Source organism: Idiotropiscis lumnitzeri, chromosome 10, assembly GCF_059441095.1.
Source record: "Idiotropiscis lumnitzeri isolate Australia: NSW breed Sydney's pygmy pipehorse chromosome 10, RoL_Ilum_1.0, whole genome shotgun sequence".
NCBI lineage: Eukaryota > Metazoa > Chordata > Actinopteri > Syngnathiformes > Syngnathidae > Idiotropiscis > Idiotropiscis lumnitzeri.
The window spans coordinates 18,434,040-18,450,387 of NC_142400.1; the positions used below are offsets into that span (position 1 = coordinate 18,434,040).

Below are 16,348 nucleotides of genomic sequence, written 5' to 3' on the forward strand. Positions count from 1 at the left end.
TGGGAGGAAACTGGAGTACCCGGAGAAAACCCCCGCAACCACGGGGAGAACATGCAAACTGCCCACACAGGAAGGCCGGAATCGAACCCTGCACCTCTGAACAGAGGCAGACGTCATGCAGGGCTTTCAGGTCTTCACTCTGCTTTGGTGACAGCTATGCATTTTGTGTAAACTATCATTTATTGCAGTCGTGAGCACGTAATACCAAACCTTTGGGATTTTCTTTCCTCGTCCTCAGCAGTGCTTCAGCTTGGACCCAGTGTGTTGTGTTGCGCATGTAAATGTGAGAACATTGACATTAACATTCTTTTGTTACCAAGGTGGACCAGTGCCATGTAAAAGGGAATGAGTAGAGTGGCCTCTGGTGTCCGCTGCTCCAGCGAGTGAGTTAACCCTGATGAGTAGGTCCCACAGGGGTTCTTTAGTTCAGTTTGGTACAATTGAGCACATCAAAGTACAGTTTAGGGTGTGTCGGGATGATGGCAATATTTCAGTCATCTGTGTGAATATCGTGATGTCCTACCACAGCGACACTGATTAATTCAAGCAAGTGGAATGTGACACTGTAAACAAAGGAACACATGACAAAAGGTGTGTCGTGTGTTCTTCCCCATTCCATTCCTATTTTTTTCCCCAAATGAGTATTCTCTGTCGACCAATCTACTGATTGTTGTGTGGCTAGCTATCATATAAACTACTTCACAGTTTAGCTCAACTCTGTTCAAACATGAACTGAGTTACTTGCAACTCGCACACTTACTCCCATCTCTGCAGCAAAGAGTCCACCTCCCCCTAAATAACGTATCAGCGTGTACTGTTAAATTGATTACTTTTCTTCTGAGCGATTAGTCTCCAATGAATATAAACAGTTTTATATTTCGGTACCTTCGCAGCATTGTAGGACCTTCGCATTTGCAGTATTGATCATGTCATCAGTACTGATCATGTGGAATTCAGTGAGTCATTCATGGGAACTTTTTGCAATACATCCCCTGCATGACTTGTTTTAAAGTAGTTAGTAGAGCTTTTAATTTGTCATATTTAATTTTATTTAGCATCAGTTCGTTTTGACACATTCGTTCTCTCTTAGCACCTAGAAGGTGATTGTGAGAAACATGAGATTAGACTTCCATTTACAGTCTCAGTTCAGAGGTCACTGTCTTGTAAGATATAAATTCGGCATATTTAGATGACTTTTCCCTCCGAAGATGACTTTGGAGCTGCCCGATCATAAATGGTCCCATCCTAAAATTGACTGGCGACAGTAGGTTGTCATTAAAAGAGTCTGCTGATTTAAGTACACATGGGGCCTGATTTACGAAGACGATCAAAGTAAAATGATCAAAGGACTGACTTGGATCGAGTCACAAAGAGTCACGCAATACAACGATGATGTATTCCGTCCGTCAAGTGGCTCATATCAGCTAACTGAGCCACCCTCAACAAAAGCAGTTTTCCAGGTCTGCTTTCAATGTTTTAAATGCGATATGAAGCAGGATGGGCGCATACGTCCGTTTGCACAGCACTCATGTGAGTTAAATCAAGTATAACATCGCTTTTATTAGGTTGTGGGCTTCCCTAAAACTATCAAAGCACTCAGTTGATTTTTCTCTAACTCTGTGGCGCTCTCACAAATGTTCAATGGCGAAAAAACAAGTGTAAAACGCTCTTGTAAACCCAGGCTTGCCACTACTTTTTCACCTGTTGCCAACAGTTTTGTTAGCGTGAGATACAAACCTATTTTTAGCCCCCTGATATTTGGGATCATCGCAAAAGATTACAATCATGCACAACACGCCCACCTAAAGTGTGCCCACTAAGATAGAATGAATACAACATTTAGCGCTGGCTATTTGCGATCTTAATAAATCAGGCTCTAGTCTTTAATTTGTATTACTCATGACAGGACATGGAAAAACCTTGTGAGGATCAGATTCATATAACATTCCTTCCATGAATGAGAGTTGTGCAATTTGTATGTTATAGAGCCCCATAACTATTGTGGACTTAAATAATAATTCTTATTATTATTAAATAATTATTCTGATGATGCTATGGCTGTCCCAGCATTTATGGGAGGACAGTTTCAACGTGAGTAATCCAGTGCAAAAAACAATTAGAGCAAATATAGTTATTGTGTGTGCCAGAGTAAGGAAAGGCTCCAATGAAATCATAACAATAAAAAATATATCTCATCGTGAATGTAATGGTAAGCAATTAAGGATTTGGAAACAGTTTTAAAAAAGAAGTCTTGAGATGGTCAAAGTAAATTAATTGTTCTGCTCTATTCAATTTAATGTACAGTATTTCAGTAAAGGCCTTTAAAAGGTAAAAGAGTGACTAGACTTTATTGAAATAGAATATATGATGGGTTGAGATCTTGTGGACAGCTGGAGAGAAATTAATTGCAAAAACTAAAAGAAATCTTTGTATCGTACGCAAATAAAAAACAAGCAAAACATATGAAATCATCATTATTGATAGAAATATATTGTAGAGTATTCATGGATGTAGCTGACTGTTAGAATTGACCCAACTAGATATTCCTTGTTTTGTTGGAAATAAATGACTGCAGGTGGTTGGTTGTTGCTATACTGTTGCCATCTAGTGGCCAAAGTGTAGTTCTTTTTTGTTTTTTGTAATTCCTTTTTTTTTTTGCTTTTGGAAAGTATTTTATTTTCCATGGCAAACTTGTCAGGCATGAAGGTGTGGTGTGTCTTGCAAAGAATACAGTAATGACTTGCACTCCCGTCTGTAATGTCAAGTTGTTGTTAAATGTATAGAGTCGCCATTTGTCATGTGCCTCTATTTTTCAAAATGTATTAGTATTTAAGGAAATGGCACATTATTGATCTAGGTTGTGCTTTTTTTTTCTTTAACTGATTACATCTGTAATTGAAATTTATAGTTTGTCTCAATTTGAATTAGATATATAAATCTACATTTATTTAATTTTGAAATTCATTGGTCAGGAATGTTTTTGTTTTGTTTTGTTTTGTTTTTGGCTCATGACTAAGGCAACGTAACAGAAGTCTTATAGAAGGACATATCATTTTGGCAGCCTACTGTAATTTTGTGATTTGTGTTTTACTGTTGCAGTTTGATTGGATATACGTTTGGTAGTTGTTACAGAGTAGTTAAAAAAAATTTAAAAAGAGGAATGTTAGCAAGACTACTTGTCTACTTGTCTTGCATAAATTTGATAACACAATAAGTGGGAACTGACTGAGCAAAGCTGTTGGTTTTATAAACTTTAAATCCCTTTGTCATCTATTAAAACTTCTTCAACCTCAATTCAAATTGATTGGAAATGTGACCTAACCTCATTTCACTTTCAACCATGATGAAGCGATATTTGATTCTCTGACCTGCAGAGGGAGACACTCGGCGCTGTTTTCAAGCCAATGCAAGCGCACTGCCTTCAGCTCTGGTCTTCAGCAGGTTGCATGCTTATCCAAGTTAAATAGATCAGTTTTAACGACTGACATGATGGCCAGCCTGACGTTTGGTGGCTTTCCAGGCCTCTGTAACTCAGAGCTGAGCTATTTTAAAACTCAGCTGTTGGGTCTAATCCAGAGGCTTGTTGAGTTCAATTCGTTTTTCAGATGGATTGTGACACTGAATTCGGACATCTCAATGAGATGTTGGCCATCGGTTGGAGTGTGAATGGACGATAACGAGAAGCTCCATCCAATTTGTAATGCAGTGCACGAAAACAGCTACCACTAGTGTTGTTTTTATAACCATTTTCAGCATTTTGGGAATTTAAAAAAGATAAATAGTAGGGCAAACACAATCAGAAACATTAAGCAAACAAAAAAAAAAAAACATATAAAATCTAACTATTGAGAAGTTGACATTTTCTGGGAATTTATCCACTGTTCAAGTAATTGAAGGATTTAAATTTATGTGCAAGAATGTGTGCAGTATGGTTAAAAAAAAATTAAGTGGATCAAACTCTTTAAAAGGAACAACGTGTTTATTTCATTGTACTTATGTTAACTGTTAGAGCACCCAGGATTTGCCAAATGACATTTTAGATGAGGGGCACATCGACTCGGGAGAACCCAATGAAGTTTTGAGAGAACATGGATAACATCTTGGAGTTATTTTAATCAGTAGAACTTTTCATCAAAGTGGTGCTTGGTATTGCAGAGGACTGCAGGCTTCCAATCTGGTATGTGATGTGATTGATGTACTAGCTATCTGGTCCTGGCTTTCATTTTCCAATATTCTCCTCCTCTTCTTAGAAAGATATCCCTGTAATGTAAGCCAGAGGGTGTGTTTAGGTCACTCCTACTTTTATCAACATTCCTTTTTCTATGGCTGAGGTGTGGTGGGCCAGATAATGCAATAGTATTTACGCTCTCACCTGAATGGACCAGTGAAGACTTGCCGTTATGGAAGAAATATGAGCCCAGCAATAAATGTGACTCAATGAATCAATGCCAGTGTTGAGCAGCCCTCACAAAGAATCTGTTCGGAAAAACTTCAAAGGAGTGCAACATTTTTATTAGCAATAGTGAAATTTGCCTTCTTTTGTCCTCAGCCTAAATATAGGTTTTGTTAGCCATAATAGTAACAAGAATATAATGCGCATTTATAGATGAATGCCTGCATATGTTGGAATGTCCTTAATCATTGTATCCGTTGTGGGTGTTTGTCTGAACGTTCACACATTTCGACCTTAATAATAATTTAATATGATAAAGACAAGAAAATGCTAAATGTGGCCAAACCTTTACTTAACATGCTCTAAAGTGATGACAGGCAGGCAGACTCCAGTGTAAAACCACTGGTGGGTCCTCATCTGTGGACTGTGTACAAAACATAGGAACTCCCCAAAATATCGTAATATAAATAATAAAATGCATGTTTGTCATAAAATAAATTGTCATTCAGTATTATTCGTGATGTAGCGAAAACCCATATTGGCCTTAAAATTTTCCCAAGCTCTGACTGCTTGTATAAGACCAGGGTGTTCCATCTGGTTTTAATGAAGGAGTCAAGTACTAGGCATTTTGAGACCTTAATGATACGTCTCCTTTGAGGAGGAAAGAGCTCATGACGACAATGTTCCACAGTTGCTGTATCTTTGTCAGCAATGATTTGGATCTTCTCAGAGTTTGCCATGAGTAGCTCGACTTTTTACAGTATATTCCACTGACGGAACGTTGGTTTTATCTGTATACGGTTCATGGATTCTTTTCATACAGCTTCAATAAATGGGGTCCAATTTAATGCCAATACTGGTCCAAGCCCAGATAAATGGGAGGGTTGTGCCAGGAAAGACATCCAGTATAAAACCTGAGCCGTTCGAACATGACTTGCTGCGTGCGCCCCCCTGATGTGAGAAGCTCAAAGACCAAATGCCACTGTCAAAGCTAACTTGATGCCCTGTGGTCAATGACTCCTCACAAGAGTTTATTTAGTGGAATATCCACTCAAAATCTGAGCATCATTTTGTTCCTATTATGTCCAGCAAAATGAGTATTGGTGTGCACCAGAAACCTTTTAGATAAATACAACAGTTTGCGCTAAACACTATAACTTTCAAAACAGTTAAAGGAGAGAGTTTCGGACATTCATTAATTGATAATTTCTTAAAACTGGGGCTGTCAAAATTAAAGCGTTATCTCAAGATTCATTTGAAAAAAAATTCAACGCAGTTAAATATTTTAACTTAGTTAACTCAGTTTTTGTGATTTCAAAAATAATTTTTATATTTTGCAAAGCCGAATTCAAATATTGTACTGTATTAGCTGGACATCTTAAAGCACATCATCTCAGAACAAAATATTCTGCTCAAGTTGCCACTGGGCCCAACACTGCTGGATTGTGGTGCATGTGGGCAGAATGAAGGCAAATGCTCCACAATAACTCTACACAGTCGACCTAATTGTTAAGGAACGATTACTCACATATTGTGTCCATCCCCTGTCAAACCAACCACAAAAAAGGCTAGTCTGAATTTTTTTTTTATTATTATTAATAAAACATTGTTGCAGTGTCAGACACAATGCTATATGCACCTTCCTTTAAAAGGCAAACCATGATTATTTTTCCTTTTTTCGCTCCAAATTCCCACCCTTGCACCACTCCTGAATTCCTAAGCTTGCCTAGACATTCAATGGAACTACAAGGGTGTGTCTCTTGATCTTAAAATCGTAGATGAAAATGAGCATACACACCCACACCCATAGTGACACATTCAAAGCTTTCATGTTCGTACAGGTTGGGTTTAGTACTTTGCACCTTAGAAAAATGGCTTTGGTAGCCTCAGAAGCTGTGTCAGAAAAGGTGGGGAAATTTGATACATTGTTATATATAGTCAGTTCACGGCTAAAAAAAAATAAAGAATAAAAAAAATAAATGAATGGGATTAGCAGGAGGAAACACCCTGCCTTCCAATCCAGCTTTCGTAACTACATAGAGGACTGTTATATTAAAAAAACAACTCAAAAATCATTATTAGGGACGTTCAATAGCACTATTTTTAGCCCTTTTTCACTCTTGAGTACTAACCAATAACACTAGTACTTATGATTCATAAAATTCCAATCAACACAATGACAGATCATTTTTGAATAGAGAACTTTCTGACAAACACAATAATTTACCAATGTGTCAAACGGCCGCATTGTAGCACCTATTGGCAAGGAAGACTATTCCATGTCAGATATATATTTTTGCCTTAAGTATCGGTTCTTCACGAGAACCCGATACCTTGAAATAAGTATCGGTACTCACCCATCCCTAGTCATTAACCAAAAGTCTTTGTTCCTTAAAGTCGGAAACAATATAATAAGCAACTTCTCTCCATTTCTTTTTTTTTTTTGACTAATCACTGGTGTGTCACTGCACCTCTAAGGTAAAACACACTGGTGCACAGGAAATAATAAATACATATGTTTGGATTGAATTCCACAACACCGGAAATGTGTCATTAGTCGGAGCCGTTTTGCTGATTACCTCTTAAAGCTGTTGACCGCAGCAAGTCAAACATCTTCTTTTAAGTGAAAAGACCAGGCCAAATTAAATGTGATTAAGTCAGAACTATTGCGTCTCCATCGGACCCCCGGACTTCCTCATAGAACCTTCGTAACTCAACACTTATTTGCCAATTGTCTTTTGTCACCAACATCCAATTTCTAAGGGATGTTGTACAAAAGTAATGGTTAACACGGTGAGCGTTTGTGTGTGTGTTTGTCAGTTCAATATAAAAGATGAGAAATGAAAAATACAGATAATCTTCACATCTTTGTGGTGTGCCCAATTCGATATTTTGGATTATATAAAACTGATGCGTTATGATATTATTGTTTCAGGGAACCTATCCACTATAATTTGATTGGTGCCAACCAGTGGAATGTTGCTGGTGTTGTTAAGTTTAAAAAATTGCTAGCTTTTTTTTTGTCTGCATTTAAGAAGTTCTGTTTTGTTGGTGGTCCTTGAGTGTGTCTCATGCTCAGTGAAAATGAAAGCTGAAAGTATGCTTCTGCTTCCCTCTCAGTGCAGCCACCAGTTGCGTGTGTAGACGAATGTACCATACCAATTTAGCCATATATTATTGTGTTTAAATGCCAAACGGTGAATTGAAAGACAATATGTAATATGCAAGTTAATACCATTGATGAACCTCACGTGAAGATGGTATGTATGTGGTAAATAATTTATATATTATAACCTGGTGGCATCTATATGTAATTAGAAAGTCATTTTAAGGAGTCAATTATTTGGGTTGTGGCTTGGTCCTTTTTGTCTGCGAATAGCAGGGGTTATCTGTATATAAATATGCTATATTTTGCTTTTTGACTCGGCTAGAGGGTGTGGGTGATATTTTTCACAAATGGGACGATTAAGTGATAGTACACGCTTGTTACCACACTTCTCCCGCCTCCCTCCTCTTCTGGTTTAGGGTGTGTTTAGAGCCCAACCCACAATGTCCTCCACTAAATACACACTCGGAACGACACATAGGAAGACAGGCCTGGACTTTATAGCCCACAGGCACCATTTACTATGAAAGGGACTCGGTGAGCAGAGAAAACGGATAGGAAATACACACAAGGAGGATAAAGAAGGGGGAACCTGAACCCAGTCCTGGAGTGGGGAGGTTCAAAAGCAAGAAAGGAGGAATTGGTAGATTTTTCAAGTAGTGAGAGAAGCAGGGCCACAAGACTGTTGGGACAATCCAAAGGACAGATAGAGCCAAGAGCAAGATCATATTTGCAACTAGTCGCCAATGGTATTTTGAAATTAGGAATATTATTTGTGTGAGATAGACGTGACAAAAAAATGGCGTCTTCACATCAGCGGTACAGGAATTTTTCATCTGACAGCATGGGCAGAGAGAGGATGCCCTCAGATGAAATCTATTACCAGGGGATGTTGAAGGCTATGGACACCAGGAAAGGTACCAGTATGACAAGTTGTAATGCCTTTCAAAAACAATTTAAAGGTAGTCCCTTTTACTTTACTCTGCGTTGGTCAGTCATACGTTGTTCTGCAGCATCCGTCCATTTTTCTTCATAGCTCACTTTGTTCGGTGCAAGTTGAATTTTCATCTGCAAAACCAAATGCTGTATGTTTATTTGATTTTACGTAAGTACAGTATGATTCATTCAAGTTTCAGTACAATAAGACAGTGCTCTAAGGTGCGTGCATGATATGCCAAGTGGGTTATTCAAGAGATAAATGCATACCTCATGCCATGCAGTAGTGAAATCCTGTAGCTTGTACTGACATTGCTACTGCTGACTTTTCTCTTGTGTCACACTCAGGACTAATACCAGCCACAAATATTGTTGGCTGCTAGACTGTTTTGGTTTTTGGGTTTGTGTCTGGTGACAGTGGAGTTCGCCCCTATCAGCAAGCATATCCTGCATTTATAAAGCCAAATGTCAAGGTGCAGAAGTGGAAACAGCCCGAGGGTCGAATGCATTGTTGACTCCATTTTCTAAGGAGTAACTCTTGTCAAAAGCAGTTTTTAGGAAACATGCATGAGTTACTCTGCGGCACAAGTCGTTCAATTAAGTTCATGTCAACAAAAAATATTTTTCCCATCACTACGTAGTATTCTAGTCGGTAGTCTCCACCTCTTTCCAGTTCTATACAGTTCAATAATGTGTTAGGAAACTAATGCAGCATTTGGCATCTACTGTGGAGGAATTGTATTTCTGCCCTTTGCTTACCTGTTACTGGGTGTGTCGTCATGCAGTGGTTGCATCACTCTCTTTAAACTGATAAGATAAACGTCTTTATATGGATGGCCATAGGTCACTCGAGCTCATATGAGATTTGCTGTGCGAGCCAATAGTTATGTGTAGGTGAGTCACCATGTGGTATTAGAAATTCCTCTGTTCCTCATACACTTAATGCTTTGTAGGCTTGATAGTTCAGAGCAGACACAGTAATACATGTTGGTAAAACACACCTTGGGGTTTGTACCCGTTCTCCCAAAGAGACACAACAGGAGGTGGTAAATACAGGTACTATACTTGCATTAATGGGTGTGTTCCTGAGTCTTGCTGCGTCTTGTTGGGTAATTGCTTTCTGCACAAGGTACTGTGTGCCATGTCATGTCATATAGAGACAGTGTGTTAACACATGAATCAAGCATAGACAGATTGAGACATTTCCTTGCAAAGTCTTTGAAACAATGGTGTACCGTTTATACATTATCCATGTACACTGCTGCAGTATGACTCAGATGTAGTCATATGTTGTCTGGTGTTTTTCACATATTGGCAAATTATGTTTGTCCTGAAATGAAACTAAGTGAGCAACCGCACCTTTTTGTTCACTTTCTCCATATAAACAAACTTAATGTATTAACCTTGACTATCGCTCTGTGCGCATTGTATTTAGATGTAGGGTTTCAAGGAACACAATGGCCCTTCAGTACTACTTGTTTCCATCTTACAACTCTGCAGGAAGTTTATATTAATGTACAGGTAATGACTTATTCTGATGTTTGATTGTGGCTTCTGTATTTTGCAGATGAACGAGATCGAGTACAGAAAAAGACCTTCACAAAATGGGTGAACAAGCACTTGATTAAGGTAATAGCCATTTTACAAGCCATCTTGTGATAATCCATGTACACCAAAAACATTCACTTGTCCCCCAAATCCACATTCACTGCTCCTCATGGAGAAAACTGAAGAAAGTTGATCGCATTATTGCTATTATTTTGTCTTAAGAGCACCATAGCGGTTAAGAAAATAATAAAACAATGTTGGGGTCTTCAACATTGTTTATTCTGCCAATCATTGCGCTGATTTTCTGTTGATGACAGGAGGCACAGTACAGTGTTAAATGATTGTTGAAACCCAGATGTGGTGAAGTTAATGAATTTACCCTTAAGCATTAAAAGGACAAACTGCAATCACAGCAAATAGCTGGGCGTGTTTCATTTTTGTTGGCAAGAATTGTGATCAAATTAATGTATACAAAGGGGAAAAAAAACATAAATAAACAAATATATCGTCAAAACATATATACAGCTAATAGAATAACTTGCTAAAAGTTTTTTTTTTCCAAAAGAGTGAGTCAAAAAAGCTGCATAAAAGTACAATTAAAATTGTGTTTTAAAATAATGAAATATTCTTGTTTAGCATTAAGATTTTTAACACGGAATGTTGCCCAGTTCTGATAAAACTATTGTCTATCAGTATTCCGCAGTCACCATTTTCAGATGACCATATCTACCATTCCGTGTTTCATCAAAATACATTGATTTTGTCATTTTCATAATTATAATCATATACAGTTAGGATAGATTACATATACATCTGAATTTTCCGGGTTGGCTCTCCCTCTTGGGTACATTTCAGAAATACAGTATAAACTGGTCACTATTTATACTCGCTAGTGGGTTGGTCATTTCCCTCCTTTGTTCTCATCACTAATGTTGCAAATAAGGATAACAGAGATGCTTGCCAGAAGCAGTCAGTCATCAGCTCAGAATCTGTATACACCATTTGTCCACTGTCACTCTCCACTTTTTTTATTCTAAAACTGAAAGCCACCTGATGAATAGCTGATGCATGTGTGTAAACAGTCAATGAGGGCTGTCTGGAGTTTTCTCATGAGTAAAATATATCACACAAAACTGACCTCATAGTAGTGAAAATATATGCATTTTGTGCCACTTGTCTTTCGAAACACTTCAGTTGGCATCAATATATTTGTAGCCTTGAGGCATTAAGTGCTGAATTGTTAGGCATACATTTTCTTCAATGGGTCCATTCATCTCCCTAAGAAATTGAACAAGATGGGCGGGTGGAGAGGGGGTGGCACAGGACAGTGTTTTCCTTTCCTTGTGAGTGCAGCACTAACGTGCACTTATTCACACATTCTTATTTTACTTACTGTATGTGGTCACTGCAAACGTTGGAGTGTGACTCATAGACATCTGGATTATTTTAGTTCCTCCTGAAGTCAAATTTTGGTGTCAGGTTTTGGTGGTGGCTCATGGTTGTTGAGGCTAACAGCAGCACATGTGCTATGCAGGGTTGAGTGGACCACTTGCATTTCGGCCCATCTAAAAGTGAAAAAGACAAAATGCAGCATGCAGGTTTTCTCTAAATCCAAGTGTAAACATCATTGTAACAATAGTTGTACCGACTAGTAGAGGTGGACAATTGACAAAATTTTGCCGGTCCATCATCGTCAATCCCTTATTATTTCAAGCCGAACCAAACTGTAATTGTCAGTCAGTCATGTTATTTCAACCACATTCAGGTCATTACTTCTGTCATTAAATTTCACCGGTCCGCCATTCCATATATCGTCAATCCCTCAGTCCGTTACCGATTTTATTTAAAATGGTAAAACATGCACTATACTTCAGTGTATCTACATCATATTGCGCCTGTCCAAAGAGCTTTACACACACACAAACACCCACATACATTTCACAATCTAATTTGCAAATGTGTTCACTGTTAAGTATAGCGGGAGCCCATGTTTTAACTCCTAAAATGCCATCAGATTTTAATTTAATTTAATTTTAATTTGAAGTTCAAAATAGCCCACCCTAGCCAAATAGCCTCTCCACATTGTGGCCAAGGATCAAATCCAATCCATCCAATCCAAGCCGCTCGCACTCTACTCCTGTCCATAAATCTGAGTCTTCTTCTTCTTCTTCTTAGTTCAATATTGGATTATAGTTCGTTGGCGCATACTGCCACCTAGAGTACAGAAAGCGCATAATGTTCTTATTTGTAGTCAAAGGTAGCAACCTTGATTCATTCAGCCCCGCTAACAAGCATGAGACAGACGGGGTGTGTTTCTATCGGCGACTGAAAGGTCCGTCAGTACTTGACCCAGTTTGTGACGATTCCACTGACGAATGAAAGTCCACTTCGGTCAGTGCTTCGTCTCTCAAGTTTCCCATCATCCATCATCCATCTGCAAGACAGGCATCTGTCATTGCCGGAGCTTCTCTCCCTATTAGTTTGTCAATTCATCCATAACACGTTTTTTTTTTTAAATCAAGAGTCGTTCAGGCAAATATTTTAGCCATCGCGAATTCCAGTTGAGACGAAGTTTGAACTGCATCTTAAGAAAACGGCTTGTCAAGTGATTCTTCATTGTATGTCAACGGAATTCATTAGACAAAATAGGACAACGTGATTGAGGGCTCCTTAATTAAACGACTTCAGTACCACAGTCGTAAATAATCTGTTACTAAGTGCAACATTTATAAATACACTATGTTTATTGATTTGATTTTCCCTGTCTATATTTGAAAACAGAGGATAGCAATGTATCAATGAAGCTCAATTAATTTGTGTTCTTATTAAATTTGCGAAATAGTGTATTTCTTAACAACAGTAGAACTGACTGAAAATATATTTTTCTACGCAAGTTGTATGTAATATGTACCATACACTGCCATGTTTATTTTAGTCATAAGCAATGAAGACAGCGGTTAAAATGTTCCAGTGAATATAATACCCCAAAAGTAAATATACATTTCGTCAAGAGATCATTAGTAACATGGTATGGATTTAATTTAACAAAACATGGGGAACATAATACATTAAATGGCAACCATGGATGAGAAGGACTCACATTTGGATAGGAATGTGTTTACAATATGGAATGTTGTGCTGAGGTTAAACTGACAAAAGTGATTGATAGTGATAGTAAACTAGTGGGCTACAGAACACATGATAGTTTGGGTGTGGTTGGGCTCTACAGGGACTGAGTGGAGTTTTCCTTGCTCAGTCAATGAGTTGGAGAGGATTACGTAAGGGAATGTTTACTTAATGTCAAATGCACGGGTTATTAAGTGCTTGCGACAGATTAGTTGATGACAAGATTGAGGGCCTGTCTAGTCGTCTTTTGTGAATGATTTTCACCTTGAGTACAAAACCGTTATATTTGGCTTTTAGGGTAGTTTACGGTAACATGTTGAATCCACATCCGCCTTTCATTACTATATTATTAAAAGGTGCTGATATGCAAGTAAAGCGAAGCAGTAACAACTTTAAAGATGACAAATTGGCTATTAAAATTAACATATTAGAGTGAGTGCATTTTACGCTGACAATTAATTGCAAGTCAATAAAACTGAAAAAAATGCATTATTTTGACTAGAGTTGCATGACTTGCATAACATCACAAATACTGTATTATCCAAGTGTCTAAATGAAGCAGTTAAAGTATGTTAACAGTGAAGCCTGGTGGCCACTTTGCGGCTTAATCTGGATGCAAGTCTGCTCAGGGTGGTTTCAATTCTTGCCAAAATGAGTCATTCCCTGTTCTAACGTGTAAAGGCAATTTTGTTTCATTCCATTTAGGGGCTGGTCTTTCTTTTGCTCTAAGACCAAACAATGCCGTCCTTTAGGAATATTCGGTCCTTGGGATTGCTGAAATTTGACTATGCAAATCAAAATGTCTCTCTCTTTTATCTATCTTACCAACCACCAAATCAACTACTATCAGTCAATACATTATAAATGTAAATTTTCTAGCACTGACCTGTTTCCATTCCTTTCATACATTACTCATCTTTTTTAATCTCTCTATTTAGCCCTGGAGAGCAGAGGTAGGTACCAGCATGTTTTAGTTTAGCTCTTCTAAACATGTGTGGACTGGAAGGTTGGCTGATACGATACTTGCATTGTGACAGCCCCTCAAATTTACCGTGTGTGCTCTATTTTCACATTGCTCACCTTCCCACTTGTTTGAACACTGGTGAAATGTGAATCACAACTGCACTTTCATCACTTACCACGATTTTTCAGTTTATTGTCATCTTTAGATCTTCATTTATGTGGTTAAGTTGACTTTAATATTGCACAATCTGATTTAACTCACAGATTCCTCACTTCTGAATTTTTAGAAGGGCTCAGACTTGAGTTGCTTTCGGCAATGCATTCTTGACTATGTATAATTGTACTGGCAGAAAAGACGGAGCTGTAGGGGAATTCTTATCTAACAAACTAAGTGCTCAACTCAGATGCTATTTCCAATTAGTTTAAATTAGCAAGTACAAGTACTGTACAATGCTCCTTGAGATACACCAGTGTCACAGCGTTGCTCATATATTTTGTCGTGTTTCTTCTGGTAGGCTCAGCGTCATGTGTCAGATCTGTATGAGGACCTTCGAGATGGACATAACTTGATCTCATTGCTGGAGGTCCTCTCCGGAGAAAAACTGGTCAGTATTGCTGCATGTCCCCAACATTTGATTTGAAGACACAAATGCTCATTTTGTTAAGTCAGTTTGTTAGTTAGTTAGTTTGATCGTATTTGTGATATATTTTGTCATCCATGTATGCACTACTTGGCTCCAACTGTAATAGAGACAGTGTTGATTTAGTGTCAACTAACGCCCTTAAGTAACCACATGACCTCTGCTATGGAAGAAATGCACACACTTACTCTGCTCAATGCAGAACTAGTATTAAAACCAAAGTTTATTTTCTCTCATCTAACATGATTTTAAAATTGTGTTTAAAAACATTTGATTTATTTTATAATGAATGCATTACCCCCAATTCAAGGAAATATGGTCAAATGTCCATCCCTGCCAATATTAGACTGGTTTTTTTTTCAGTGGTCAGAAGTGAACATGATCTTGACTTTAAACTTTGGCCTTTGTTTATGATGGCCTGTTGCATCCAGCTCCTGTTCTCCCTCTTCTCCTTCACCTCCCGTTTGCCTCCCTTTAACCTTTCTCTGTGTGAACTGATCATTGCCATCTGGCTATCTTTTCATTGCTCCTCTTGGAGCTAGCTGAGGGAAAGAAACATTCTCAGTGGAGTTCAGTTGGTGAGTTGGTTTATGAATTGGATCGTCGTATCCCACACTTCCCCCCATCATTTGGTTCATCGCCAACGCAACTTTTTACATTTTATTTAACTTTTTCCATCAATAGGTTTGCATTGTCTGCTGTATTTAGCTCATTGTTTCTTGTATATAATTTGGTCTTATAATTATTTTTTTAAATTTATTTTATTTTTTTTTAGATATTGCATATTTGCGTACTGGCTTTAGCAAGACTTACAGTACTGTTACGGTTATCTTTAAGTATGTATTGTTTGTTGGAAAATTCCTTCACTTTAGAAGACAACTAAAAATAAAATAAAGTACAAGGAATAACAAGACTATACTTTTCTACAATCTTCATAGAATGGCACCCTAATCAGTTGAATTGGTTATATCTGTAACGTTCCAACACGTTTCTGTTTTATTACGTGATAATAAAGGCTCTGCAAACCTTAATTTCTGATTCTGATTCTAATACAACAACCAAACTTCCGCACAACTACACTTATTTTTCAATCAAGCCTGAGAACTTTGGTTCAGCATTGTTTTATCATTCTATTCTCAAGCAGCATCCACCTTTCCTTTTCGTTCTCCTTTTTAATTCAGTCAGAGCTTTTTAAATAGAATGCTTAAATTATATATCTTATTCTCTTCAGCCCAGAGAGAAAGGCCGCATGAGATTCCACAAACTGCAGAATGTACAAATAGCACTGGACTTCCTCAAGCACCGCCAGGTAAAATAAATCAATATAATATCTAATGAAAGTAAACATTTAAATTGTATGTGCCATAACTGTATTTTCTGATCAAATTACTGATTTTTGTCTTCTTTTTATTTGTTGTTGTTGTTGTTCTAGGTCAAGCTTGTTAACATCAGAAATGATGACATTGCAGACGGGAACCCCAAGTTGACCCTTGGGTTAATATGGACCATCATCCTACACTTCCAGGTCTCCTCCGCTGTCAGTGTTGTGTTTTATTATTTTATCGCTCCATCTCTGGGATCTGCACCTGTCATCTGCCTCTTCCCAACTATTTGGATCCAATCAGAATGGACTGC

At 37.9% G+C, this 16,348-nt stretch overlaps 1 protein-coding gene and 1 long non-coding RNA gene across 9 annotated transcripts in view; one reads left to right on the forward strand and one right to left on the reverse strand.

The window, feature by feature from the left end:
- Positions 1-16,348, forward strand: part of plecb (plectin b) — a 115,750-nt gene that overhangs the window by 64,350 nt on the left and 35,052 nt on the right. For 4 of the 8 annotated variants that reach the window (XM_088305780.1, XM_088305781.1, XM_088305775.1 and 1 more), the window contains exons 2-5: positions 10,003-10,064; positions 14,588-14,677; positions 15,945-16,022; positions 16,146-16,250. In XM_088305780.1, the coding sequence (XP_088161906.1) occupies positions 10,003-10,064; positions 14,588-14,677; positions 15,945-16,022; positions 16,146-16,250 (335 nt within the window). Of the gene's footprint in view, positions 1-7,967; positions 8,417-10,002; positions 10,065-14,047; positions 14,063-14,587; positions 14,678-15,255; positions 15,292-15,944; positions 16,023-16,145; positions 16,251-16,348 lie in introns of those variants that run through there. The other 4 variants (XM_088305783.1, XM_088305776.1, XM_088305778.1 and 1 more) reach the window with 4 other exon arrangements.
- LOC148329571 (uncharacterized) lies at positions 3,961-8,846 on the reverse strand. The gene is made up of 4 exons (XR_015845539.1): positions 8,706-8,846; positions 8,476-8,567; positions 4,373-4,489; positions 3,961-4,260 (listed from the first exon to the last, which is right to left on the reverse strand). It is a non-coding gene; the product is annotated as an uncharacterized LOC148329571 (long non-coding RNA).